The sequence below is a fragment of the Glycine soja genome, chromosome 15 (assembly GCF_004193775.1).
Source record: "Glycine soja cultivar W05 chromosome 15, ASM419377v2, whole genome shotgun sequence".
In the NCBI taxonomy this organism is placed as follows: Eukaryota; Viridiplantae; Streptophyta; class Magnoliopsida; order Fabales; family Fabaceae; genus Glycine; species Glycine soja.
In genome coordinates, this window is record NC_041016.1 from 12,303,321 (window position 1) to 12,329,164 (window position 25,844).

The window sequence follows — 25,844 nt, forward strand, 5'->3', positions numbered from 1 at the left end:
TTTAAGCATTCAAATTACAATGGTGACTTCCGAATCAACATTTAGTATTGGCTCACAGGTGCTTAACAAATATCGAATTAGACTTCTTGTTGACAACGTACAAGCCTTGATATGTACTAAAAATTGGTTACTAGGATTTGATATGCAAGGTAAACAATGTGTAATAATTGTTGTCTTTTAATCACTTAACTTGGCTTTATTTTAATATTTATTATTATTTTGAGTTTTAGGAAAAGAAGATGAAGATGTGGAGATGGAGAAGGTTCAAACTACTTCAAATATAAAATCATTTGTTGTTAGAGATGTTTAAGTTTTATATTTTAGATTTATTACTTGAATTTTTTTGTTAAGAGATTATTTATTTTATTGATGTAATTGACTAATTATTGAGATTTTATTTACATTTGTATTGAACTTAATCTAATTGTGTTGTATTTTTTTATTAAAATTGAAATTCTTTTAAGACTAGGCTTGCGGACCGGCCTATTTGACCCACGGGGTCCGCGGGACGGGGACAGATCAATTTATTTGATCAATATAAGAATGCGGGACAGACTGGTCAGTCCGCTGCCAATGTGACTTATGCATGCGGATCTTACGCAAGGTGAGTCGACCCGCTTACCCACCCCTACTTTGAGAGATGCTCGAATTTTCCAAATACTCATCCGGTCACCTAGCATAACTAAGTGGACATTATTTACAAACAACTTCCTATATAGATTATAGGCATATTTCACATAATACCTTCGATATCAACTTGTCCTCTTAGGCTTATCATCTAATGGAATTCTGAGAATTTCACAAACCTCATCATGATCTATAAGGTTTCCTACCATGATGTCTAGCGGTATACCTTCAGCTCGAGGACGCACATAAAAGGGATTCCTTGTTACGAAGCCACAGGTCCTTCCCACCCTCCACCGTGAACCTTCCATAACAAGAGCTTTTGCTGACCAAAGGCTTCTCCAAGTATAACTTGGGTTATTTCCCATATATCAGAAGCCTTGCCGCTAAGGTATGAGGGCTAGCCATTAGAGACCAACCTTGCTTTCCCAAGAGGGCTTTCAAATCTCTGAACCCGAGACCCCTCCTTCATTGATCCTTACGCATTGTCAGCTTCTCTCACCTCATCCAATTGATCCCACGACTAGCCTCCAGAATTTGTTGAACATGTTCTGGATATCATTTATAAGAGAATCTGGAAGTTAATAAAGGTTCATATAATAGCTAGGAATGAATTGAATCACTGATTTTATCATAACCTCCTTTCCTGCCCAAGATAACCTAATTTCCAAAGTTAACACTTTTAAAATTAGTTTTCAAAAGTATTTAATCTGAAATAATGTTAACAGAGCTTAAATCCAAGACTTTTATATAAGGAGATTGAGGCTGAGATTGCTCAAATCAATTGATGAATTTGATTCCTTTAAAATAAGTAAACTGATAATATTTTAATATTCATCATGCATACAATACGCTTTGTTAATTTTTTATTAACTATTAGAATTATTTATTAAACCGAATTCGTTTTTAAATGTGACTGGGAAAATGAGGATACCTCACCTTTTATAAGAAAAGAGCCAAAATTTAAATTTTGTGCTAGATTTTCTACAATTTCAAAAACAGCAAAAAAAAAAAGTTTCATTTCAAAAGCCAAAACCTCACCTTATATATATATGTTCTTTTTTTTTTCCCTTCATTTCAAAAGCCAAAACCTCCTTCATTTTAAAAGAAAAAAAAATCTGATTTTTGAAGTTAGTGAAGAGAACAACACTCGCACACCAATTTCTGCACATTCATTCAAACGAACCCACACCACTGCATACTAGTACATAAATACCAAACCCCGCGCAATTTGTGTAGGATTTTAATTTTCTTTCCCCTCGTCGTAACAGAAGAAACCTAATTCCTCAAATTCTCACGCTGGACATGCTTCAATCACTGCGCGTTCTCAATTTGATCAATCAATGGGCGCGATGACCATCAACCGCAAGCGCCCTGAAGAATGCATGAATGTAAACCACACCAATTCCGATTCCCAGAGAAAACGTGCCAAATTCTCGACCAAACCCGTGCCGTCCGCCACCAGCGCCGTCGCGAGACTCTCCCGGTACCCGGAGGTTCACGCGCCTTTGGCGAGGGAGGTCCACGCGCCGTGCCGGCAGCGAAAATTCGAACGCGCTAGGGTTAGTGTTAGCGTCAGTGCCAGCGACGCCATGGGGAACGTTCTGGCCGCGAAGTTTAAGGAGGCGAAGCGTTCGGCGGCGGCGAAATGCAGAATCTTAGTGGAGGAGGGGAAGGAGGTGACTGAAGTGGACGCGGAGACGGAGAGCGAAGGGCGTTACGAGAATTCGAGTGTGGAAGGGGCGGGTGGCGATGGTGACAAGGTTGTTAGGGTTCAGCAGCAGTCACAGTCAACGCTGTCGTTTGATTCGGAGGTGACGAATGCGAAGTTAAAGGTGGCGAGTGGAGAGAAGGTGTGGGGCTATGAGACGCAACGCGATTTGGAAAATGTTCATGTGTATAAGAAGTTGCTTGAGGATGTTGGGAGGAGAAGTGACACGCTTCAGAGGCTGAATTTTGAGATTGATTTGCATGAGAAGCGCAGGGACTATTATAATTTGGTGCGGCCGAAGAAGGAATTGGTTGAGGTGATTATGATGACTTGTTTAGCATTTAGCAATCACTTTGTTGTCTGTTTGGTTGTTTAGGTGTTATTATTGTTGCTTAGTAGTGGTTTGTTCTTCTACGGGGCCGTGTTTTGTTTCTAGACGGCTATGATTTTTTATGTTTTCGCCATTTTTAGTGTGAATTTGGAAAATGGGAGGAAGTAAAGTGAGAGAATGTGGTATCGTTGTAATTATTAGTGGAAACAGAACAGAGATACACGGAGATGTTTGTTATGTCTAATTTTTAGTGCTAATGGGTAGGGTTGGGTTGATGTGGTTGATTGAGGAATGAGAAACAGGGTAAAAGTTACAGCAGTTTACCCAGTGTGTTGCCATGGATTTCAGGAAGAGGAAGTGCCGCAAGAGCCTTTTGTTGCTCTTACAAGTGAGGAGGAAGATGAGGTTGAACGTGCCTTTTCTGCCAACCGGTATGATTTGATGATTTGGCTATATGTTAGGAGGGAGAGTGCAATCTGTATTGTAGCTCATTGAGTGCTTGCTTATGCAGGTGGAGGATCTTGGTTACCCACAAGAATTCTAACATTGAGATCACGGGAGAGAAGTTTCAGTGCCTTAGACCGGCTGGATGGTTAAATGATGAGGTAAACTTGTTTGCTGATTATTAGTTTACCCCTTTGTTGTTGAGTTGCTGAAGAAATTTAGTACCTAACTGTATCATGATTTGACATTTTTGCACCTTGAAATTCAGTGATGGATCATGTACCTTTATTGTGAAGGTTATAAATTTGTACCTGGAATTGCTTAAGGAGAGGGAGCAAAGAGAACCACTGAAATTTCTGAAATGTCATTTTTTCAATACCTTTTTCTACAAAAAGGTAGAATACCCCTTCACATAATTATTTAGTGTTGACTTTGAAAAACCATTCCACCCTCAGATGATTGATAACCATTGTTAAGGAGAGGGGCCATTTTCCTCCTCTTCAAGCATTGGTTTCAGTTGAGCAAGACTTTCTTATCATTTAATATATAAATGAGATACCTCATCCAGGGCACAAATGGAAAAAATTGAATGTCTTACATATGATATACATTTTATTATATTTGTAATTTAGTTTATAACAAAAAAAATATATGTAATTTAGTCATATTGGTCAGAAACCTATGTTTTTTAATTTTGAATGTTTTTGCAGTTAATAAGTGGTCCGAAAGGTTATGATTTCAAATCTGTCAGAAGATGGACAAGCCAACGGAATTTGGGATACAGTCTACTTGAATGTGATAAAGTAATTATGTTGGAACCAATTTTTCATTTTACTTCTAACCATGTCAATTGATTTTCATACTGATCGATCTTTCACCTGATTTATTGTTATTACCAGATATTTGTACCTATCCATCAAGAGATACATTGGTGCTTGGCAGTTATCAATAAGAAAGATAAGAAATTCCAGTATCTTGACTCAATGAAAGGAGAGGATAGTTCTGTGCTAGAAAAGCTGGTAAATTTTTGTTCTATGTAATTTAACTGTAAATTCCGTAATCCAAGATCTAAAATGCTAATTAAAGATATTGAAAGTAATCAAATTGCCTCGGTGAGGTGCAGGCTTTTGTCTAGCCTTTGGTGCTTAAATGTACCTTACACTTCTTAAAACACCAGAGGTAGCCATTGTGGCCAGTGCTGTTTCTTCTTAGTTTAAGTTATAGTGACAAACTTTTGAAGCTTTGAAATTTCATAATTATGTCATTATTTTGTTTCACCAATGGCCTGAGTATTAATACAATAACACATTTCTTGTTGAAATTTATTTTATAATAACTGAGGAAAGATATACAAGTGTTTACATGTTGTAACGTGTAAGGTCTATTTAATGTTTTCCATTGATGTCTCTCAGGCTAAATATTTTGCGGATGAAGTAAATGACAAGACTGGAAAACATATTGATGTAAATACCTGGAAAAAAGAATTTGTGAAAGACCTTCCTCAGCAGAAAAATGGGTTTGTATTCTATTCTGCAAATCATTTAGTTTAGTATTTTTTGCATCAGTTTTTCAAAACAGAAGAAATATGCAATTAATAATGAGTTGTAGCTCTTACAACATTTTTGAAAATAAAACACCCATAAGTATGTTTTCCCTCACACATAAATGAACCTAATAGAATTTTGCAAAAAAAGTATCCTGAAGCATATAAATTTATTTCTTACAAATATGTTTCCCTTGTATAATGAATCTATTTTCCTTACAATTTTAAATTTAATCTTTAAGTTTATTGTGGAGATAAGAAATATATATTTAATAAAGGGACTGATTTGATTAATAAGAGGGAGAAACAGTTCTTTATTGAATGGCTCTAAGCAAATTATTAAGTGAAATATATATTTTAAGCATTGGCCTTTTGAACTTATATCAAGCTCTGTTTGACCTTGTCTATGAATTTCTTGACTGATTGTCGTTGAGATATTGCTTTTAAGAGTTATTCCCTTTTCTTACTTCATGAATATATGAAATATATTGCAACTTTATCTGCACTTTCTTGGAAGTACTTCTCAAATTTAACTTTGAAATGAATGAATATGAAACGTTTTGACATTAATAGTTTTCCAATACTTGCTCTATTTTTATTCCTTATTTTTCCCCTATGCCTTTGCACGCCCAAATTTCCGGATTTGTTGCAGGTCTGAACAGTTCGAGCTAGCAGCAGTTTTTGGTGAATTATTTTCTAAACAAAAAGTTTTTTTGTCTGAACAGGTATGATTGTGGGGTGTTTATGATAAAATATGCAGACTTTTATAGCAGGGGTCTGGAGTTGTGTTTTAACCAGGTAGGACATGGAGCCTTAGATTTATAGCAGAAAAATTATGTCTTTATTTTCTATATATTTGGTTATGTTGAAATTTTTTTCTTTTACTCCATGTCTATCTCTAGACATTCTCGTTTTCAGTAAGTATGGAACTTACGCGTTTCAAATCTCTTTGAATCAATAACTCTGTAGTCACTTTCAAGAAATATTTTTTATTGTTTCACAATTGAATTATTACTCTCTTCAATTCTAGGAAAACATGTCTTACTTCCGGTGTAGGACAGCTAAGGAGATCTTGAGATTGAAAGCTGAATGAGGAAAGAAATGACAGAGCAGCATTCCAATATATTGCTGTCGATTTTTGGTGTAAGATATTTTGAAAGGTCGTTATTATTTTTTTGGCAGCACTTGGCGAAAGGATACAGCTGAAAGGATCCTTCACATTTGGCAATGTCTTAACAATAACCATCATACAGTTGGAGCATTTGTTAGCTTGGATACTAAATTGACTATACATATATGGTTGTGTTGAATGTTGCAGGTTGTATATTGCTATACGAGAGTTGATTATTAGACGAGGCATAGTTTAACGGTTAAGGTGTTATTTCTTTCTCCTCAATCCCATTCTTTCTATTCAGTTTGATCAATAATGTTCGTCCCTGATGTCCTGTGAATTAAGAGGAACGTATTGGTAGTTATTAATAATGTTTGTCCCTGATGTCATGTGAATTAAGAGGAAGTAGAGTTATGCAATTCTGGTGTATTCGTTGTGTAATGTTGGTTTCACGCCTAAACTGGTACATCTTGTTCCAATTTTGGTGTTTAATAATATTATCTCATGCTTGTTCCAAAAGAAAAGTTATTATGACAGACTCCTTTTATATGATAGGACAGTGGAACTTAGCATTCTATAACTATCTGTATTAGAGGGAGGGAGTTTTTGGGTTTTGAATCAAGAGTATCCATGGCTTCAAAGGTTTGATGGCAAATCTGTAAGGCGGTGCCAACTACAGATCTGGTCAGGAACAGAAAGTGGCTTGGCGATTGGACCACCTACATCCTTATTATTTTCTTTTCTTGGGTCCTCATTCTCTGTAAGGCGGTGCTCATTTTGCTGTATCTTTCTTCTTTTTTTATTTTTTCTTAAATGAAATTGAATTATAGGTCTTTGATTGTTGCCTTGTTGATTTAGCTTCTTTTCTTTCATGATTTATCCCAACCGGTGATAACCCTTTTGGACACCTTGTAACTAAGGCTTTAGGGTTATGCGGGTTGTTTGCCTTGTCTTGGTTGAATCTTAGAGTTTCACTTGCCATTAGCCTAGGAAGATGGGAGAGACTGTATCTGAGTTGCTATTCCATGTGGCTTAATAATAAATTGTTTTAATATTCGGAAAACTTGATGATTTTAAGCTTTCTTTTCCATGGTTGAGCTAATCAACAGTAGCTAGCAGAAAGAAAAAGCATGCTACAACAACGGTCCTCAGAATACATACACAGTAGTGTAGTATACAACAACAGTAGTAGAGAGGCGTTTAATCTCTTAAATGTGAAATTAATTTCGAGAGTGCATGAGAGAAGACATTAATTCAAAGGACCATCATTGTTTTGAGAGTGTTGGAGAGAGAAGGCAGATAGAGAGATTCATCTTTGCATTAGAGGGTAAAGGATTTGTTAGAATTGTACAATTATATTATGTTAAAGATAATATGGTTTGTTAGAATTTTAAATAAAATAGAATTTAATTTGAACTTTAAGATAATGGTAAACTTACAATAATAACTAACTTAATTTAATTTATAAGTAATTGTAATTTAAAATAAACTTATAACATATATAATGATAATTATTTAAGTTTAATTAAAAATAGATTTAATGTAACTTTGGGATAGCTTTTTATGTTTTAACGGAAAAGCAAGAGAGGTACTCATCTAGGGAACAAATGAGTTTATTTAATATTATAAATGAGATACCTCATCCAGGGAACAAATGGAAAAAATTGAATGTCTAACATTTGTAATTTAGTTTATAACAAAAAAAAAAATGTAATATAGTCATATTGGTTAGAAACTTATGTTTTTTATTTTGAATGTTATTGCAGTTAATAAGTGGTCCGAAAGGTTATGATTTCAAATCTCATAGAAGATGGACTGGCCAAAAGAAATTGGGTTACAGTCTACTTGATTGTGATAAATTAATTATGTCAGAATCAATTTTTTTATTTTACTTCTATCTATGTGTATTGGGTTCATATTGATCTTTCACCTGATATGTTTCTACGTCTCTTCCTTTCATATTTGTTCTCTTTTTTCTTTTCCAAAATCCTTTCTTTTATTCGCATACCCCAAACTTGTTCCATTAAAATTACAATATTGAATCATCATGAAATTTGACACTACCTTCAAAATTTATTTTTGCACATTCCCACCATTGAAATTTGCAAAATAATGTCTATATAGAGAGAAATGTCCCTCGCACGAAGAGAGTGAAATTGAGATTCCAATCTCTTCTCTTTAACGCTTGAAAAATCTAGTAGAGCAATCAAAGGAAAAACTTGGGAAATCTTAGGAAACTGTTAGAGACGTGGTTATCGCTGTTGAATTACACACGTGAGCCCACCTAGAGGCAATGGATGAGTTTATCGCAGTTGGGGTTAGAGTGAACATGTGTTGGGATCCTTAAAGGATCAAATTAGGGTTAATTTTGGAGTGTTTTATGCCTTTTAATTTTGTCTGTACAATGACAACTACGAATTGCCCATGTTTGATAGATCAATTGATGTTGTGATGCAAATTGAATGGTTTAATTGAACGTTTGGCTTTGAATGTTAGAAACCTAGAAATTTGGGAATTCTTGATTCTTGCATGTTTTCTTGAAATTGATAAAGGAGTTTTGTTCCCCATGATATGATCACATGTTATGTGCTATTCATTTTGAATTTAGGTGTGTTTTGAGGTTTGAATTGTGCCTCTTTTGTTTCACCAAACAGAGATTTTTTGCGAAGCACGACCGTGATTGGTGAAAAATCATAGGTTTCATAAAAAATTATATATGTAAACAAATTAATTATTAGATCAAAATTAATTGTCACAAAATTTATTATGTAAATTTACATATGCATTAAATATGCATTAGAAATTTTAGTGTTATATATAGCGACATTAATTATTTTATAACATAATTGACTTACTAACTTAATTGGTTAGAGCGTCATGCTAATATCCTAAAAATGAATCTGTTTATTAGCAGGGATAATTTTGGAAAATAAACGAAAAAGTATTGAGTGTACAAGAAAAACGTTGGATGCACAAAGAAATTTCCTCTCTTCATTTGTAGGAAAACATATCTTACTTCCAGCTTAGGCAGCTAAGGAGATCTTGAGATTGAAAGCTGAATGAAGAAAGAAATGACTGAGCAGCATTCCAATATGTGTGGATTTTTGGTATAAGATATTTGAAAGGTCATTGTAATTTTTTGGCAGCACTTGGAGAGAGGATACAACTGAAAGGATCCTTCATAGTTGGCAATGTCTTAACAATGACCATTGTAGAGTTGGAGCATTTGTTAGCTTAGATACTAAGTTGACTATTTATATATGATTGAGCTGTTTGGATACAGCTGGTGGGTTGTGTAGAATGTAGTAGGTTGTATATTGCTATAAAAGAGTGGATTATTAGATGAGGCATAGTTTTAAGGTTAAGGTGTTATTTCTTCCTCCCCAATCCCATTCGTTCTATTCAGTTTGATCAGGCAACAATAATATTTGTCCCAGATGTCATGTGAAAATTAAGAGGAACGACGTGAATGATAAATTTATTGGTGCTTATTATGACAGACTCTTGTTTTATATGATGGGACAGTGCAACATAGCCTTCTACAACAATCTCTGAAAAATTATGTGATAAAATAATTTTATACGGTGATTCAATCACAACTTATATGATAAATTTATTAATTATTATAATAATTATCTTAAAAATCATACAAATAATAATTTGTGATTAGATAACAGTATAAAATTATTTTTCAGCATAGTCATTAAACTTATAATTTTATATTTTCAGTAAATTTAGAAAATCCTCATTTTGCAAAATATTATAATTCCTAATTATGCAAGTCAGATAAGTATACCATTATCTTCAAGTTCTCATGAAAGTTTTTGGAAAATTTATGATATTTTGCAAAATCAGGAATTATAGTGAAAGTTTTAAAGTCAGATTAATAATGTTTCCTATCTCAAACCAAAATGGAGAATTAATTGGAAATATATAACCCACTGTAATAGATATTTTTCTAGTCACTATTGTAAGTTAGAGATTAATGATGTTTCCTATCTCAAACCAAAATGGAGAATTAATTGGAAAAATATAGCCCAATGTAATAGATGTTTTTCTAGTCACTATTTAGAAGTACCCAATCATCTAAGACATAATTAATTTCTCATTGTTCGACAGGTTTAATGCCCGCCTATTTTAAAGATGTAATGCAGGAGTTCCATAATAAATTCAGATTGTCTTAGTAGAAACAGAGAATAAAGAAATGATAAATAAACAACACAACTAAACAATTTCATGGCAGCCTCACATTACATTAGGGATTGGCTTAGTTGAACTAATATAATCCAATGTATTTTCTTTTATGCGAATTGTTATTTTTAAAATAATGCAAGTTTGAAATATATTTAGATTAATGGTACAGAAATTGTGATAAATATTTCATCTTTCACTAGTAAATCTAAATTGACATGGTCTACCAAATTTACCTAAAAAAAATCTACCTATTGCATTTTCATACTATAATTTACAAATCGAGTCATACTTAACCACATATTTTCATCTCTTGTAATAAAAAATATGATAAATAGTAATTTTTGTCCTTAAAAGTGTGTGGCGCTAACAAATCTGTCCCTAGAAGATGGAAAAACAAAAATTAGTTGCCGAAAGTGTAAAAAGTGAAACAAATTCATCCCATCGTTAATTTTCGTCTGCTAATGTTAGGGAATTTACCTAGGTGGCATCCATAGATGAAAATGTCATGAAATAATTGCTCACATGACATTCATTGGTTGGCACTGAGGCGATGACTCATAGGGACGAAAATGTCAGTAATATTTTTGTCTTTGTTACTACTTCAGTCATACTTAAACACAAGGTTGTTTATCCTTTGTTACTTCTTCTCTTTTCACCTTTTCCTTCCCGCCTTTTGAGACTTTTGACAACTTCCATAGCCATTGTGAAGAAATATCGTTCTTCCACCGTTGAAGACAAAGTTGTCATTTCGTGTTCTACTATGATGCGAAAGGTAAGAAAGCAATCCTCTTTTGAAGGACAAAAATATCAATAAATTATTTAATCTAGTGACCTATTTGTCAGTAACTTAAATAAATGGAGGTGAGATAAAAAAAATAAGAAACACCCAAAGAGGAAGAAGAGGGAGGTAGAACAAGAAGCTCAATCCTTCATTCATGGAGAACAATATATAAGATGAGGAAGAAGAAGTAGTTGTTGCAAGTCTAACGGTAAAAAAGAGAAGGGATAAAAAAATCCTTATCAACAAATTAGTCTCTATATCCACATAAGCAATTCTTTCATGATATTTTTGTCCTAACATAGGCAAATTGACTAACTTTTTACAGACAAATTTGACTAACTTTTTATATTTTTAGGAATTAATTTTTATTGTTTCATATTTTAGGGACAAATTTATCAACGTTATACACTTTCATGAACGAAAATAACTGCTTACCCTAAAAAAAACTAACATACCCGTGCTAAAGGTTTCACATAATGTAAATGTAAAAGAGAGGTTCATATAGACTTATCCTTCTATATATAAATAAGTTTTTTCGGATTCAAACCCATGACCTATCGATTACCAACGCACAACTTTGCCATAACAGAGTTGGCCCTCTAAAAGGTGTACCAAATCTACCTAAAAAAGTTCTACATACTGCATTACCACATTATAATTTACAAACCAAGTCATAGTTAACCACATATTTTCATCTCTCCCAATAGAAAAACTAGCGTAACCGATGCCAAAGGCTCCACATAATGCAAAGGTAGAGAGAGGATCATGTACATAGCCTTATATGCAAAAAAAGAAAATTCGAATTCAAACTCATAACCTACTGGTTTACCGCACAACTTCACCATATCAGAGCTGGCCCTCTAAAAACATATGTACAATTGCACTCCCAAGATCTCAAGAACGAATATATATGAAATTTTCCGTATTGATAGAAAAAAAAATATAAAACACATCAATTAAGTATCAGCATTAAATTCTATTTTATTTATTACTTTGCCCACAAACTAAAAATTTTGGGGCAGACAACTTTTTTTTTTTTTATGACAACGAAGCAGATAACCTACATAGATAACACCAAATTTGCAAAGGCAAGAGGTGGCCCAAAAGTCACACGACTCACACAAGGGCATATACATGTAAGTAAATTCAATTAGAATATATTCAACAAAAGATTTGTTTATATCAAACAAAACCTTTCAACTATATTGCTAATAAACACGAGAATACAGATGACGTTGAATAAGAGAAACCGAGTCTCTTATTGACGGGGAACTCTTTTTCTACTTAGAATTTCTTGCTCTTTTAGTCGATGTTGGAATCTTGCAAGACGAGCTTGAAGACCCACGAGACTAGCTGCTTTGCGAGAAAGCACAAAGCTCAATTTGGTTACATAGTTGTCAATAAGGCTTCCCGGTTGGTCCACCTCTGCCAAGAGTTTCATTTCCTGAAAACCAAAAGGTGAACACAAAATAATAAATTGTCAAGTTATCTGAAATTCAATTTTTTTATTAATTTCCCCTTTTACTATTTTATAAATAAATTTTAAAAATTGAACACAAAAATATAAAGCATAGTAGTTCATGTCAAGGCACTAGAAATTAGAAATTGAATTTCACATGTTATATGTAACCTATAGAAGAACATGTAATAACTCACTTCACGAACAATCTCCATTGTATCTTCAATTTCTTTCCTATGAGCAGCAATTAGCGCTTCTTCCTCCTGCATAAATACAACATAGAAATGAAACAGACAGCATAAACAAGTTTCTACAACAACAAAATCTTATCCTGTTAGATGAGTTTGTTGCATGGATTGCACAATGCCAGCATAAACAAGTTTATATTCAACTAAAAAATGGTAAAAGAATAAGTAATTCCATATTCGACAAACCTCAAGTACTGCACTGACATTCCCATCAGGAGAGGATTCTGTTTCATTAAGCCTGGATCCAGTGGTGATATTGTTATAATTCCCGGTGCTCTGCTGCTTGGAGCTTGTAGTGAAGGTATCAGAGCCGTTGGCATCCCTTTTAATCCAGTTTGCAGGCCTTTCAGACTTTTCATCCTTAGACAAAGTGCTATAACTCCCGGTGCTCTGCTTGGAGCTTGTAGTGACAAGATCAGAACCATTGGCATCCCTTTTCATCCAGTTTGCAGGCCTTTCAGACTTTTCATCCTTAGACACAGTCCCATAATTCCCTGTGCTCTGCTGCTTTGAGCTTGTAGTGAAGAGATCAGAACCGTTGGCATCTTTTTTCATCCAGTTAGCAGGCCTTTCGGATTTTTCATCCTTATAGCCTTTTCTGCGCGGGGGAGACACCTTTTGCACTTTCTCATCCGTATCACTTTGTGAATAAGAGTTCATCTTTTGACTGGTAGAGTCACCATGTGAGTTCTTCACTTCATACCTCTCCCTGTCCACTGAAGCTGAAGGAAAGCCTTTTTCCTCTCCCCCATTTGATAGGTAATTTGAAGAATAACTTAATGGCTGTTTGTCAACAGCAGCTGCTGCAGAGCTGTGCAAAGAATTTTCCTTTTCAACAAATTTCCTGCCCATATCCATTGTTTTCTCTTGACGTTGATCATTAAAATCCTCTGCACCAGCACTGGCTGGAAAGGATGATGTGGATGAAACCTCCTTATTATTAGTTTGTGGTACAGCATTTGGGACCTGGTCTTTTCTAGGATTCCCACTTTTGGATAGACTTTTAACCCTGTTCACATTATGATAGAACAGTCAATATAATCAAACTTAATTTACATAAAAAGGGACCCTGTTTATGAAACATAATGTTAGAGCACATAATGGGGTAACACATACCGATCTGCATATCTCAAGGTATTAAGTGTGTGTTCACATGACCCGGCACCTGGAGATATACAAGAGATCATAACAGTCTTTGAATTACCCACAAAGGAGTCACGAAGCACTTCTGTAAGTTTGCTTCCTCGAAATGGAATATGGATCTGGTCATTGTCTAAAGCACGAATACACTCCTTCAAAGCCAAAAGGCTCTTATTGATTTCTGCTCCTTCAATCCTATAGCAGACATACACAAATTGCATTGAGAATTGATTTGTTAATATAATATGATGTGCTTAATCTGAACAAATAGAAGGATGCCACCAAATCTTGTTTTCAGCAGTTACATCAAAACAACATACTAGAATTTATATAACAAATAACCAAGATGTTGTGTACATTTCGTTTATATTATTAAAGTAATCCTGCATTATCTAAATTTTACAAATCTATCCAAGAAGGAGGCCACCCGCGATTCCCTGTGCCATTTTTTCCTGCTTAGCAAATGCGGCTTTGATGTGATTATGTTGCAATTATCAGCGTTTTAAATTGAAGCATTTTGGGCTCAATTGTGCAAAGAACAGGCCTATTATCTAGTTATAATAATTTGTGCAACTTGGTAGTCCTCAGTTTATATTATTAAATCCAGTTTGAAGTATGAAATAACATCAAAGCAATAACTCAAAATTCTAAGACAGACAACTAAGAAAAATACATATGTAATTTTGTTGTCAGTCCCACATTAAGTAGAATAGGAAGCATTTTGTGGTACCTTATGTCTTGAAACTATCCCACTTAATGGACTAGTCTTTTGAATTGGTCTCTCCTTGGGTGTTAAGTGATAACAATGGTGTTGTTATAATCTCGCATTAAGTAAAATAGGAAGCTCAATGTGGTACTTCAACTATAGGGCACTCTTACCTAATGGACTACTCTTTAGGATTGGGTTCTCCTTGTATGCTCATAACAATTGGTATTTCAATTGAAAGTTGGGCAATGAAAAGGGCTACCTATAGGCAAAGATTAATATGTAATGTACCAAATTCTGATAGGCGAGTGATGATGCAACGGGCGATCATTGAGTCAATGTCAATAAAGTAAAGCCGCAGTGAGCATTGACTCTTAAAAGGGGTGCCAATGTTGTGAGTCCCATATTGAGTAGAATAATGTGGTACTTAAGCCATGAGGATCTCCAACCTAGTGATGAGAGCCCAGCCTAAAAGACTTTTTTTTTTATCAGCAAAAATAATATATATATATATATATATGTTGAATATTTTAGTATTTATCTATGTTTGGTAGCTTAGTTGGTAAGCTTTATTCAGAAGGCAGCAGTGAATTGTCGCTGTCATAGTCCTTCTCTCTCTCATATGTATTGTATATATATGTATCATTTTGAAATCAATAAAGGTTAAGAGAGAAAGTGAGAATATTACTCAACTCACCTCAGTCTTCAAGTTGGCATCAGAGCAGGTGTCGTCCGCCGCCCGCCGCCGCCATCATTTCTGGCGGTCATTTCTCCGGCGAGACTAGGGTTAGGCTCGCCTTGAAAAGCGTGACCCAGCCCTGGGAAGCGCGTCGCCAACGGAGCCGCCACGCGCCGTCCTTGTCCTGCGCGATCTCCGACGCGTGAAGTCCATGCGCCACCATCTCGACTATGGAATCGTGTCGCGCCACCACCGTTCCCTTCGTCGGCCCCTTCTGAGTCCGTTGCAACCCTCAGTTTTCAGTTTCGTCACGTGGAACGTATCATCCCTATTCTCCTCTCCTTTTTACTCCCTTAGGGTTTCATCTTGTGGGTCAAAATGGCTTCCTTTGGACCTATTTTCTCCTTCTCTGGGACTCCAACCATCACGACTACTAAACTAAACTGGAAAAATTACCCCTCGTGGTCTGCTTCCGTGGAACTTTGGTTTCTCGGTCAAGGACATCATGACCACTTGGAGAAAGCTTCCGATTCCGTTCCAAATGACAAAAGACCTGAATGGGAGAAGTTTGACTATCAACTCTGCACTGTGTTGTGACAATCAGTTGAGCCGGATATTTCGGATATTCTTAGATCATTTAAAACGTGTCGTTCTTTTTGGAAGAAGGCCCAGGAAATTTTTGCCAATGATATCCAAAGCTTGTTTGATGCAACCGTGAAGGTTACAGCCCTCAAGCAAACCAGCCATGACATGATTGCTCATGTGGGTAAGGCTCAGGCTGCCGTGGAAGAGCTAAGAAAGTTCCTTGTGGCTGATTGATTGGAAGAAATGAACAGAAAACTGGAAAAGTTCTACATGGTCCTCATCTTGAGAAGCTTTCACTCAGACTTTGATCATGTGCGTGATCAAGTACTCGCTGGGGATCAAGTTCCATCAATGGATTCCCTCATCACTAGGCTTCTCCGCGTGCCTTATGTATCGAAGGATGAAAATCCTGTTGATGGTGTAGAGACGTCAGCCATGGTTGCATCTCGTGGTATAGGAGGCGGCCGCAACAGTAGAGGAGGCCGCAGTGGAAGGGGTGGACGTTCTCATTGCACTTACTAAAAGAAGATGGATCACATCCAAGAGAATTGTTATTCGTTGCATGGGTTTCCTGACAAGGTTGCACAGGTTTCTAGATCAAAGAAAGCAGAGTCTAAGTTCTCTGATGAGGAGTATCTCTCATCTATACCATGTTTTTCAACAGCATGTATCTCTCAATCCATTGAAGGTCCTAGTCCTTGGATACTCGAATCAGGTGCCTCTGATCATATTTCTGGTAATAAGTCCTCCTTTTCATCCTTTTCCTTTCCAAAAATTCCTCATCTCGTTACTGTAGCTAATGGCTCCAAGGTTGCGTCTCAAGGAAGTGGTCAAGTTTCATTGTCTCCCTCTTTGAAATTAAATTTTGTATTATTCCTTCCTCAGTGTTCCTATAATTTAATCTCATTAAGTCAGTTAACTCGTTCGTTAAATTGTTCAATAACCTTTACTGCTAATTCTTTTGTTATCCAGGAACATGGTATAACAGAAAGGAATAATCGTCATTTTCTTGAAACTGCACATTCCCTAATGCTAAATTCAAATGTTCCTACACATCATTGGGGAGATGCGATGCTTACTGCTTGTTTCCTAATCAATAGAATGTCCTCTTCTTCTCTTGAAAACCAAATCCCTCACTCAATTGTCTTTCCTCATGATCCACTATTTCATGTTTCTCCTAAAGTGTTTGGTTGTACTTGTTTTGTCCATAATTTGTCTCCTAGTTTAGACAAACTCTCTGCTAGGTTAGTCAAATGTGTCTTCTTGGGTTATTCTCATCTTCAAAAAGATTACAAGTGTTACTCTTCAACCACGGGACGATACTACATGTTTGCAGATGTAACCTTCTTTGAAGACACACCCTTCTTCTCACCCTCCGTAGACCATTCTTCGTCCCTCCAGGAAGTTCTTCCTATTCCTTCTCCTTGTCCTCTAGATTACTCAGACCAAAATGTCAGTGTTGTCCCATCTTCCTCACCAAATTCACCTGAAGTTGCCTCTCCACCTCTGATTACAGATCAACACAGGACAAGGCAAATTGGATCTTCAGTACCTGAAGCCTCTCCTCATGATCCTCATTCTTCTTCAACCAGTCCTCCACTCATGGATCCTTCCTCTCCTTCCACTTCTCCTCATTCTGACTCACATTGGCCCATTGCCATCAGGAAAGGTACTCGCTCTACTCGTAATCCTCATCCTATTTATAATTTCTTAAGTTATCACCGTTTGTCTCCTTCATATGGTTCCTTTGTTTTCTCATTGTCTTACCTAACTATTCCTTCCACTGTCCGTGAGGCACTTGATCATCCTGGCTGGTGACAGGCTATGATTGATGAAATGCAGACTCTTGAAAATAATGGTACTTGGGAGCTCGTTCCTCTTCCTCCTGGCAAGACAACTATGGGTTGTAGATGGGTCTACACTGTTAAAGTTGGGCCCAATGGTAAGGTTGATTGGCTTAAGGCTCGCTTGGTAGCTAAAGGCTACACACAGGTATATGGCATTGATTATTGTGATACTTTCTCTCCTGTAGCCAAACTCACCACTGTTTGTCTGTTTCTTGCTATGGCTGTCATCCGTCACTGGCCCCTCCATCAACTTGATATTAAAAATGTCTTCCTCCACGGTGATCTTGAGGAGGATATTTATATGGAGCAACCTCTTGGGTTTGTTGCTCAGGGGGAGTATGACCGTGTGTGTAAGCTTCGTCAATCTCTCTATGGGTTTAAGTAATCTCCTCGAACTTGGTTTAGTAAATTTAGTCATGTTGTTCAAATGTTTGGACTGAAACGAAGTGAAGCTGATCACTCTGTATTTTATTGTCATACATCTACTGAAAAATGTGTTTATCTAATAGTCTATGTTGATGATATAGTGATTACAGGAAATGATACTACTAAGATTGTCCAGCTAAAAGAGCACTTATTCAGCCATTTCCAGACCAAAGATCTGGGATCTTTGAAGTATTTCCTTGGTATTGAAGTGGCTCAATCAGGAGATGGTGTTGTGATCTTCCAGAGGAAGTATGCTCTTGATATTTTAGAAGAAACAGGTATGCAGAATTGTAGACCTGTTGAAAGCCCTATGGATTCAAATCTGAAGCTCATGGCAAATCAAAGTGAAGTTTATCCTGACCCCGAGAGATATAGGAGGCTTGTGGGAAAACTCATTTACCTTACCATTACTAGACCTGATATCCCCTTTGCTCTGGGAGTGGTTAGCCAATTTATGCAGAATCCTCATTTGGACCATTGGAATGTTGTCATGCGTATTCTGAGATATGTTAAGAGAGCTCCTAGACAAGGGTTGTTGTATGAAGACAAGGGTAATACGCAACTATCGGGATATTGTGATGCTGATTGGGCTGGCTGTCCCGTGGATAGGAGGTCTACATCAGGCTATTGTGTCTTCATTGGAGGAAATCTTATCTCTTGGAAAAGCAAGAAACAGACTGTTGTCGCTCGGTCCAGTGCAGAAGCTGAATATCGATCTATGGCTATGGTTACTTGTGAACTCATGTGGATTAAACAATTTTTGCAAGAATTGAGGTTTTGTGAAGAGTTGCAAATGAAGTTGTATTGTGATAATCAGGCTGCTCTTCATATTGCCTCAAACCCAGTCTTTCATGAAAGGACTAAGCACATAGAGATTGATTGTCATTTCATTTGAGAGAAGCTTCTGTCCAAGGAGATTGTCACTGAGTTCATTGGTTCTAACGATCAGCTAGCGGATATTTTGACTAAGTCCTTAAGAGGACCCAAAATTCAGACTATATGTTTCAAGCTTGGTGCATATGATTTATATGCTCCAGCTTGAGGGGGAGTGTTGAATATTTTAGTATTTATCTATGTTTGATAGCTTAGTTGGTAAGCTTTATTCAGAAGGCAGCAATGAATTGTCACTGTCATAGTCCTTCTCTCTCTCTTATGTATTGTATATATATGTATCATTTTGAAATCAATAAAGGTTAAGAGAGAAAGTGAGAACATTACTCAACTCACCTCAGTCTTCAAGTATATATATAAAGGAGTACCAGAGGTACTAAATTACAGAAATAGGAAAAACCATACGAATGGTGCCTGAAGACAGACTGAACATAGTCTGAGAAGGAATCAAACTATGGCTACATTTTAGAATCTACCCCTAGTGCTATTGTATTTGTTCTGTCTTCTACCGATAAAGGAAACCATATCTAATGTTACTTGACCATTGATTAAAGTGTATTGTGAAATCTTTCTCAAAGCCTCTAAGCCACGTCCAAAGTAGGAAAGTTGCATCTTCAAATAATTTGTTGCCATTAAAACTTTCATTTGAGAACAGTATTTTATTTCCAAGCTGCCATATAGCCCAAGTTAAGCCCAGCCTAAAAGACTAATCCATCAAGTGGGAGACATTGACTTAAGTATGACATTGAGCTTCTAATTCTACTCAAGTGAGACTCAACAAATTTACTTTAATATGCACATTACAATGATATCAAATATAAATTCAGTAGCTACCAACGAAGGCTTTTAAGAAGTTCACTCTCAGCCAGAAATATTAAGAAGCAAATAGAATCAGAACAATTAGAGGTTTCATTTTCCTTCAATCAAAACACTTGTTTTTCTAATTGCAATAATCATTTTTACGATAGTTTTGACAATTTTGAGTAAAAAAGCTGATAAAAAGGAAAAGAAGTATATTTTCAGTTCTACAGAAAATTTCAATATTCATCCACCTTAATACCGTCTAGCCAAAAAATTCAGATTATGCACCAAATTGTCAGAATGCAGTGAAATGAGAAATCTTCATGCATAGACTATTCTAGAAAACCCCATCAAGCAGTTGATTTTTCAGGAATTTGAAAAATTAGGAAAACAATTTAGATGTAAAAGTACCGTGTCTGACGATCGTTATCAGTAGTGTCAGCACCTCGTTCACTTCCAGCAAGATCAATAAAAGAAATTTTTCCCACAACCTTCCCACTTCTTGCCTCATTCCCATCATTGTTTCGCTTGCTCGCTTTAACTTCACTGTGCTTCTTTACAGCCAGTTGCAAGATAGCATGTGACCTGGAGGACTCCTCATTAGCACCAGTGGATCCTGTACTTCTTGCAGCACTTCCCTTTTCAATGAATTCTTTGACAATTAGTACATCACAAACTTCAAATTCTTGCAGTCCTACAATACAAACTTGCTGCCGTCCATCTTCCCTCATGCAAAGTTTCCTATTCATATATAGTAATAAATACAGCCATTTAGAAACTGATTTACACTGTATCAAAGAGCAAATAAAACATGCAGGTTGATGCACTAAGTATGGAGACATAAGTAAATGTATACAATTGAGACAGATAGATATTTACATCCATTTACAGCCAAAATCAGAAATATGAATGCTTTATATAAGTTAAAGTTACAAAGTAATACTTGATATTAGAACAGATATTTAGTAAAGCAGTTAAATCCCCAACACAAACATTAAAAATGTGGCATCTTAATTAATGCCCGGATCAATATATAAGGAACTTATACCAAAGGCACACATAATGGCTTCAAGACAGACCATATGGCAAAACTATCATCACATGCATTTACATAACACACCCAACGTAGTCATATAAAAGATTGAATACCCACTTTCTGTCACTAAGAAGATCATAAAGTTTTCCACCATATATCTCAAAGTAGCTAAGCCACAATTTAAATCTCTGATCCCGGTAAACTGGCTGATGCAACTGTCGAACAAGGTCTTCTGCAGCTCTGAGTGGTAAAGGTTGCATTGTGTATGTTTTGCCACTTCCTGAAAGCAAAGCATAATTAGCATCATAATAATGAATGCAAGTGGAGTGGCTGTCTGAGGATCAAGCACAGCAATGGAACATGAATGAACAAACTTATATGCTGCAAACAATTACACATTCAGCTTTATTGAAAAATAAGTATTTCCAGGATAAATTTCACAAAGAAGAATTTGGGTTTGAAGGCCTAACTCAATTCCACAAAATTGGCTTGTAAGGTAAGGATTACCCTAAGTCATATCTATAGTCAATGTAGGACTAAACACCCCCCCCCCCCCCTCGGTTAAGGCGGGTCAAGAGTGACCGAGAATAAGGCAACTTTTCAACATGCCCCTCATGCTAGGGCTATGCCTAGAGCATGGCAATGTAGGTACCCAACAATGGATATAGGATAGGCTTTGATACTATCTTAGAATTTTTGACTTAGGTAATCAACCCATCAATATTAGCTTGTACAATGAGGACTACATTGGTCATAACTTTAGTCGATGAGGGATCTCAACAAGTGATCATTTTTTAGATGTTGAATTTATAGGACTATATCAGACATGCCAGCTATGAACATCACACCCTCCCCTCCAAAAAAAAAAAGACTTAAATGCATTCCTTCCTTGTTCACTAGGTTCTCACACTGAGAACCAAAAATAAATGCTATAAAGCATAAACAAACTAGTAAAGTTAAAAAAAGAAAAAAAAGTACACATTGATAGATAGTATGAAAAAGCTAAAAGCTTTGAAATGTGAAACTGGGTACTGATAGTCCAGCACTAGTATGATATCAATAGCATACAAAAAATTTCTAACCTGTCTGACCATAAGCGAAACAGGTAGCTTTGGTTCGCTCAAATATTGTAGGAATAATTGGTTCAACTGTGCTTCGGTATACCTGTTATTATAAAGCAAGACCAAGATGCACATTCACTTTCATAAACCTCAAATAACAGCAATAACAAAGAAATGAATAGATGATATCAAAACAAATGAATAAGTCATTAATATTAGTAAACAGCAACAAAAATTAATATTGGACAAGACATAGCCTTACTTCATCATTGGTCACATGCTCATCAAGCACAGCATCAAAACAAAACTCATGCTTCTCCACATAAGCTGTCAAATCAACCTTTTCATGATAGAACAAACAGATTTTTTAGTAGTAAAATAAAATGAAAACATCAATGTTAAGATAATTCAACCTTTGAAATGAATATAATTATAATTTATAAATCAAATAGTGCTTAAATCCAATGTCTAAACAAACCTTTAGTTTCGGTTCATGGACTGTCAAATATGCATTGCCAGTTACGGTTACAACATCATCCTCCTTCTTAGCAAGCTCCTTCTTGTTTAAAGGCCTTTTGCGTACCTAAGACATGCATTAAAAATGAATTTTTTTTAAAAAATTTAAATAAAAGTAATTACAAATCTCCCTCAAATCTTAAAGAATCAAAATTGCATTTAAAAATTTACTCTCTCCCTAATTATAAGACCCTTTTAACTAATTCACGCCCCTTAAAAAAAGTACTAAATTTAATTAATCACATTAAATATGTCAATTATTTGTATTATCATTCCCAAATTACCCTTTCTTTATCTCTCTATCCACTTAATTATTTCTCATTAATGTTTGGAGAGAGAATAATTAAGTAAGGGTATGTAAGGAAAAAAATTATTAAAGCATCTAGAAATTAGAAAAGAGTCTTATAAAAAGCGACAAACAAATTTTTGAAAAGGGTCTTATAATTAGAGACAGAGGGAGTACAAATTAAAAGAAAATTATTTAAGAGAAATAATGTTTATAGTTATAATGTTATAAACAAAGTATGCATAATTAATTCCCATATAGAATCTTAAAAATATATGTTAAACGAGAAAAGTATTTAAGATTGTACATAAGATATGTACAATTAGTTCAAAAGAATTCAAATTAAAAAAAATAAAAAAAAATGGCATATGTCATTCTTTACGGTAGTGTACACCATGAGAGCATACTCTAATTTAATATATAAATGCAGATTGAAAGTAATTAATTTGAGAGAATCAGTAGCTGAAATATTGAGGGAATGAAGGACAGAAACCAAACTTCCAATATGTATTTACTACAACTTTCAATGCATATGGAAGTCCCCAATGCAAAACGTGAAAAATAAGATCTTTCTACAAGTTTTAATGCATAAAAGATTAAGTTATGCATGTGTCTATAAAATTTTGACATACCACAACTTTAATCTTAGCAACATTATTTTCCCTTGTGCTATTCATAGGTAAGGAAATTGATGCATCAGTATCTGCTTCCCCGCTTTCCAGCTTGCTGTTAATTGGATCGAAATCGTCTTCAAATACTCTAGTATCTCCAGGCATGAAGGGTGATGGCTCAAAAGGTTCTGAAACTACATGCTGACAAGAGGGGAAAAAAATTAAAAACAAACACATGCAAGCAAAAATGTGCTTGAAAGCTATTTTAAAGCTGAAGTTAAAAATACAGGGTTTAAATTAAAAGTTAAGCTTTTTGGTAATTTTATAAATTTTTAAGCTTAGAATTACTTATTAAGTTAAAATTTCTTGAGTAGTGTATCCTTAGATCTTGGGATTAGGAATGAAGAAGGAGAAAGAAAAGTAGAAGCCAAAAAGCTCCTAAAACTAAGGGGTCATTTAGTTTGAGAAAATATTTTTGTTATGTTGTTTTCATTGGGTGTTTATACAAAATTTTGATTCATGACATTCTTGTAATTAAAAGTGAAAACAAAAAACATTTTCTCAACCTAAATGCTCCCTAACCTTTTTAAAAAACTTATTTTTTATAAAATTCCATTTGGCTTAACTTGTCCTTTTAAGGAGAAGAGTGGCCAGAATAAGCTCGATCAAACACTACCTTGCACTCATACTAAAAGAAAGTTAAGCTAAATGCAAGACTACACGGGATCACAGAGAATAAACATGCACAATTACAAGAAATAACTTCAACAAAAGTTCTAAAGGAAGGTTCAGACATTAAGAATCAAGATTACTGTCTCAATTGCTGGTTGTATAGCCTACAATTTTCTCCATCACCAACACAAATTGTTGCATAAGATGATATAAACAGTTGCATAACTTTTCATGACAAACTGGTAAATTACATGGTCAATTTTACCTGATACATAAATGACATAATGTCAAAATTACATGTTGAACATATTTTCCCTATATACTCTAGTAAATGAACCAGTCTATGGGCTTACTTGAATGAACAGGCCACTATGATATAGTAACTATTACGAATCATATCCATACCTCAGACAAAAGCTCTGTATCATCCATAGCATGAAGATCCAAAAGCCCAGCTCCAAACTCCCCCCTGAACTCAGGAGAATAAAACCCATCCGACCCAGCCACACCTAAAGATTGAGTGGTGGGTGTATATGGCTCTGAACCAGATTCCCCATTAAAATTGAGGTTTCTCATTAACTTTAAAAGCCTCTGCTTCTCCTCAGTAGACTGTGCTCCATAACCCTACAACAACATCACAATCACCCAAGTCACCTCACAAACTACCATCACAAAGAAAAACAAACAACATTTAGCAAATTTGACCTACACTACACTCAATGCAAGCTTCTAAGTTCTAACCATAAGAAAACCGTACCATAATCATCCCTCAAAATGCAGGACAGCTCAAAATTCATAGAGTAATACACCCTAAAAGCAAGCGCTTCAAAATTTCAACTTACTCAAACTTCATCCAAAACAGAAAAAAACCTCACGACACGCATAGTCAACCAGACTCCCCTTTATCAAGCAAAGACCAAATAAAAAATAAAAAAATTCACATAATAATAATTATAATAATAATAATAAATATTAATGTCAATTAATAAATAAATACATTACATAAATAAGAAAGAAATCAAGCAGCAATAGCGTGATGTGCTACTCAACACGTTCCAAACAAAAGAAGGAAATGAAAATTATTATTTATACAAGGAATAATCTCAAGAAAAGGAAAAATTGAGGAATTGCAAAAATCAAAGAGGTTGATTTACGATAATGCGATACCTGCATGAGAAGGTTAGGGAGGAGGCGATGATCGATGGCGGTGGAAGCGAGGGGAGAGGCTAGATGCTGCAGGCCAGCGGACTGCAACCACCGCGCCATTACGGCGTCGCCGGCATCGCCGCCGTGGTCCAGCAGCGCTGCTGCGGCGGCGGCATTGCCCTGCGGCATCTGGCCACTCGCGTGGCGCTGCGAACGTCGTTGAGGCGCCAATTTTCAAGATCTGTTCGCACGCGCTTCGCACCAAACAAACAAATCATCAAAATTAGGACCACAAAAAAAAAAAAAAGTGAAACGAAAACGAGAAGAGAGAAAAACAACGAGGCTCACGAGAAGAACATGAAAGGTGGGAGAAGTGAACGGAGAACGCAGCCACTGTGGATCTCTTCAAACGATTGCGGTTCAGATCTGAAACCGAGTTCTTCGAAGGAGTGACCGCAACGAAATGGTTTTCGCTTGATTATGGCAGAAGAACGAGAATTCGCGACAAGAAGAGAGAGAAACCCTCTGAATGCAAATTTTGGAGATTAATTAAACGTTAAATATCATCATAATCATAAATATAATAATTATCATAAATTCATAGTAATCGTCTAATTTTCAAATTTATAAAACGGCTACGTTGAACTAACACGCTCGTGGTACTTTTACCGAAAGGTTTTGAAATGTCTAATATGCCCTTGCACTCTCCCTCTCCCTTCCTAACATGCATAGTTGGACATTATGAACCAAACAAACCGCACCGCAACCATCTTACTTTACCATTCCTTTTTTATTTTTATTTTCTTTTTGGCTGGTGGGTACTTTATTTCAGATCAACAGGGTGGTAAAGTATTCAGAAAAATTAACTAAAATGGTAAAGCGAGTTCAACCTTTTGAGTCAATTCATTTAATCTGTTAAAGATAATGATGTAGATTAGGTAATTCAACTTATCAAACTCGCTTCCGCCTAATCCATCAATATTTTATATAATTAA

At 35.6% G+C, this 25,844-nt stretch overlaps 2 protein-coding genes across 5 annotated transcripts; one reads left to right on the forward strand and one right to left on the reverse strand.

Moving 5' to 3' along the window:
* The first annotated feature begins 1,697 nt into the window (after window positions 1-1,697).
* LOC114385763 (ubiquitin-like-specific protease ESD4) lies at window positions 1,698-6,832 on the forward strand. 4 transcript variants are annotated; one of them, XR_003661010.1, is made up of 10 exons: window positions 1,698-2,651; window positions 3,015-3,097; window positions 3,178-3,271; window positions 3,407-3,505; window positions 3,821-3,913; window positions 4,010-4,129; window positions 4,523-4,626; window positions 5,379-5,451; window positions 5,684-5,796; window positions 5,972-6,832. XR_003661010.1 is itself a non-coding variant. In XM_028345827.1 (9 exons), the coding sequence occupies exons 1-9, from the start codon at window positions 1,968-1,970 to the stop codon at window positions 5,744-5,746; spliced, it is 1,413 nt and encodes a 470-aa protein (XP_028201628.1). In that variant the 5' UTR covers window positions 1,698-1,967; the 3' UTR covers window positions 5,747-6,600. The 4 variants fall into 4 exon arrangements, 2 of the variants coding, with proteins under 2 accessions (XP_028201628.1, XP_028201629.1); XR_003661009.1 differs by having other exon boundaries at window positions 5,684-6,227; window positions 6,320-6,600; XM_028345827.1 differs by having other exon boundaries at window positions 5,684-6,600.
* Window positions 6,833-11,695: 4,863 nt separating this feature from the next.
* Window positions 11,696-25,418, reverse strand: LOC114386782 (kinesin-like protein KIN-13A). Its single transcript, XM_028346825.1, has 13 exons — window positions 25,198-25,418; window positions 24,871-25,103; window positions 24,109-24,327; window positions 23,053-23,232; window positions 22,097-22,201; window positions 21,881-21,958; window positions 21,640-21,721; window positions 20,675-20,837; window positions 19,933-20,262; window positions 13,563-13,781; window positions 12,633-13,455; window positions 12,396-12,461; window positions 11,696-12,183 (listed from the first exon to the last, which is right to left on the reverse strand). Exons 2-13 carry the CDS (start codon window positions 25,036-25,038, stop codon window positions 11,998-12,000), a joined length of 2,619 nt encoding a protein of 872 aa, XP_028202626.1. The 5' UTR covers window positions 25,039-25,103; window positions 25,198-25,418; the 3' UTR covers window positions 11,696-11,997.
* Between the last annotated feature and the right edge of the window lie 426 nt (window positions 25,419-25,844).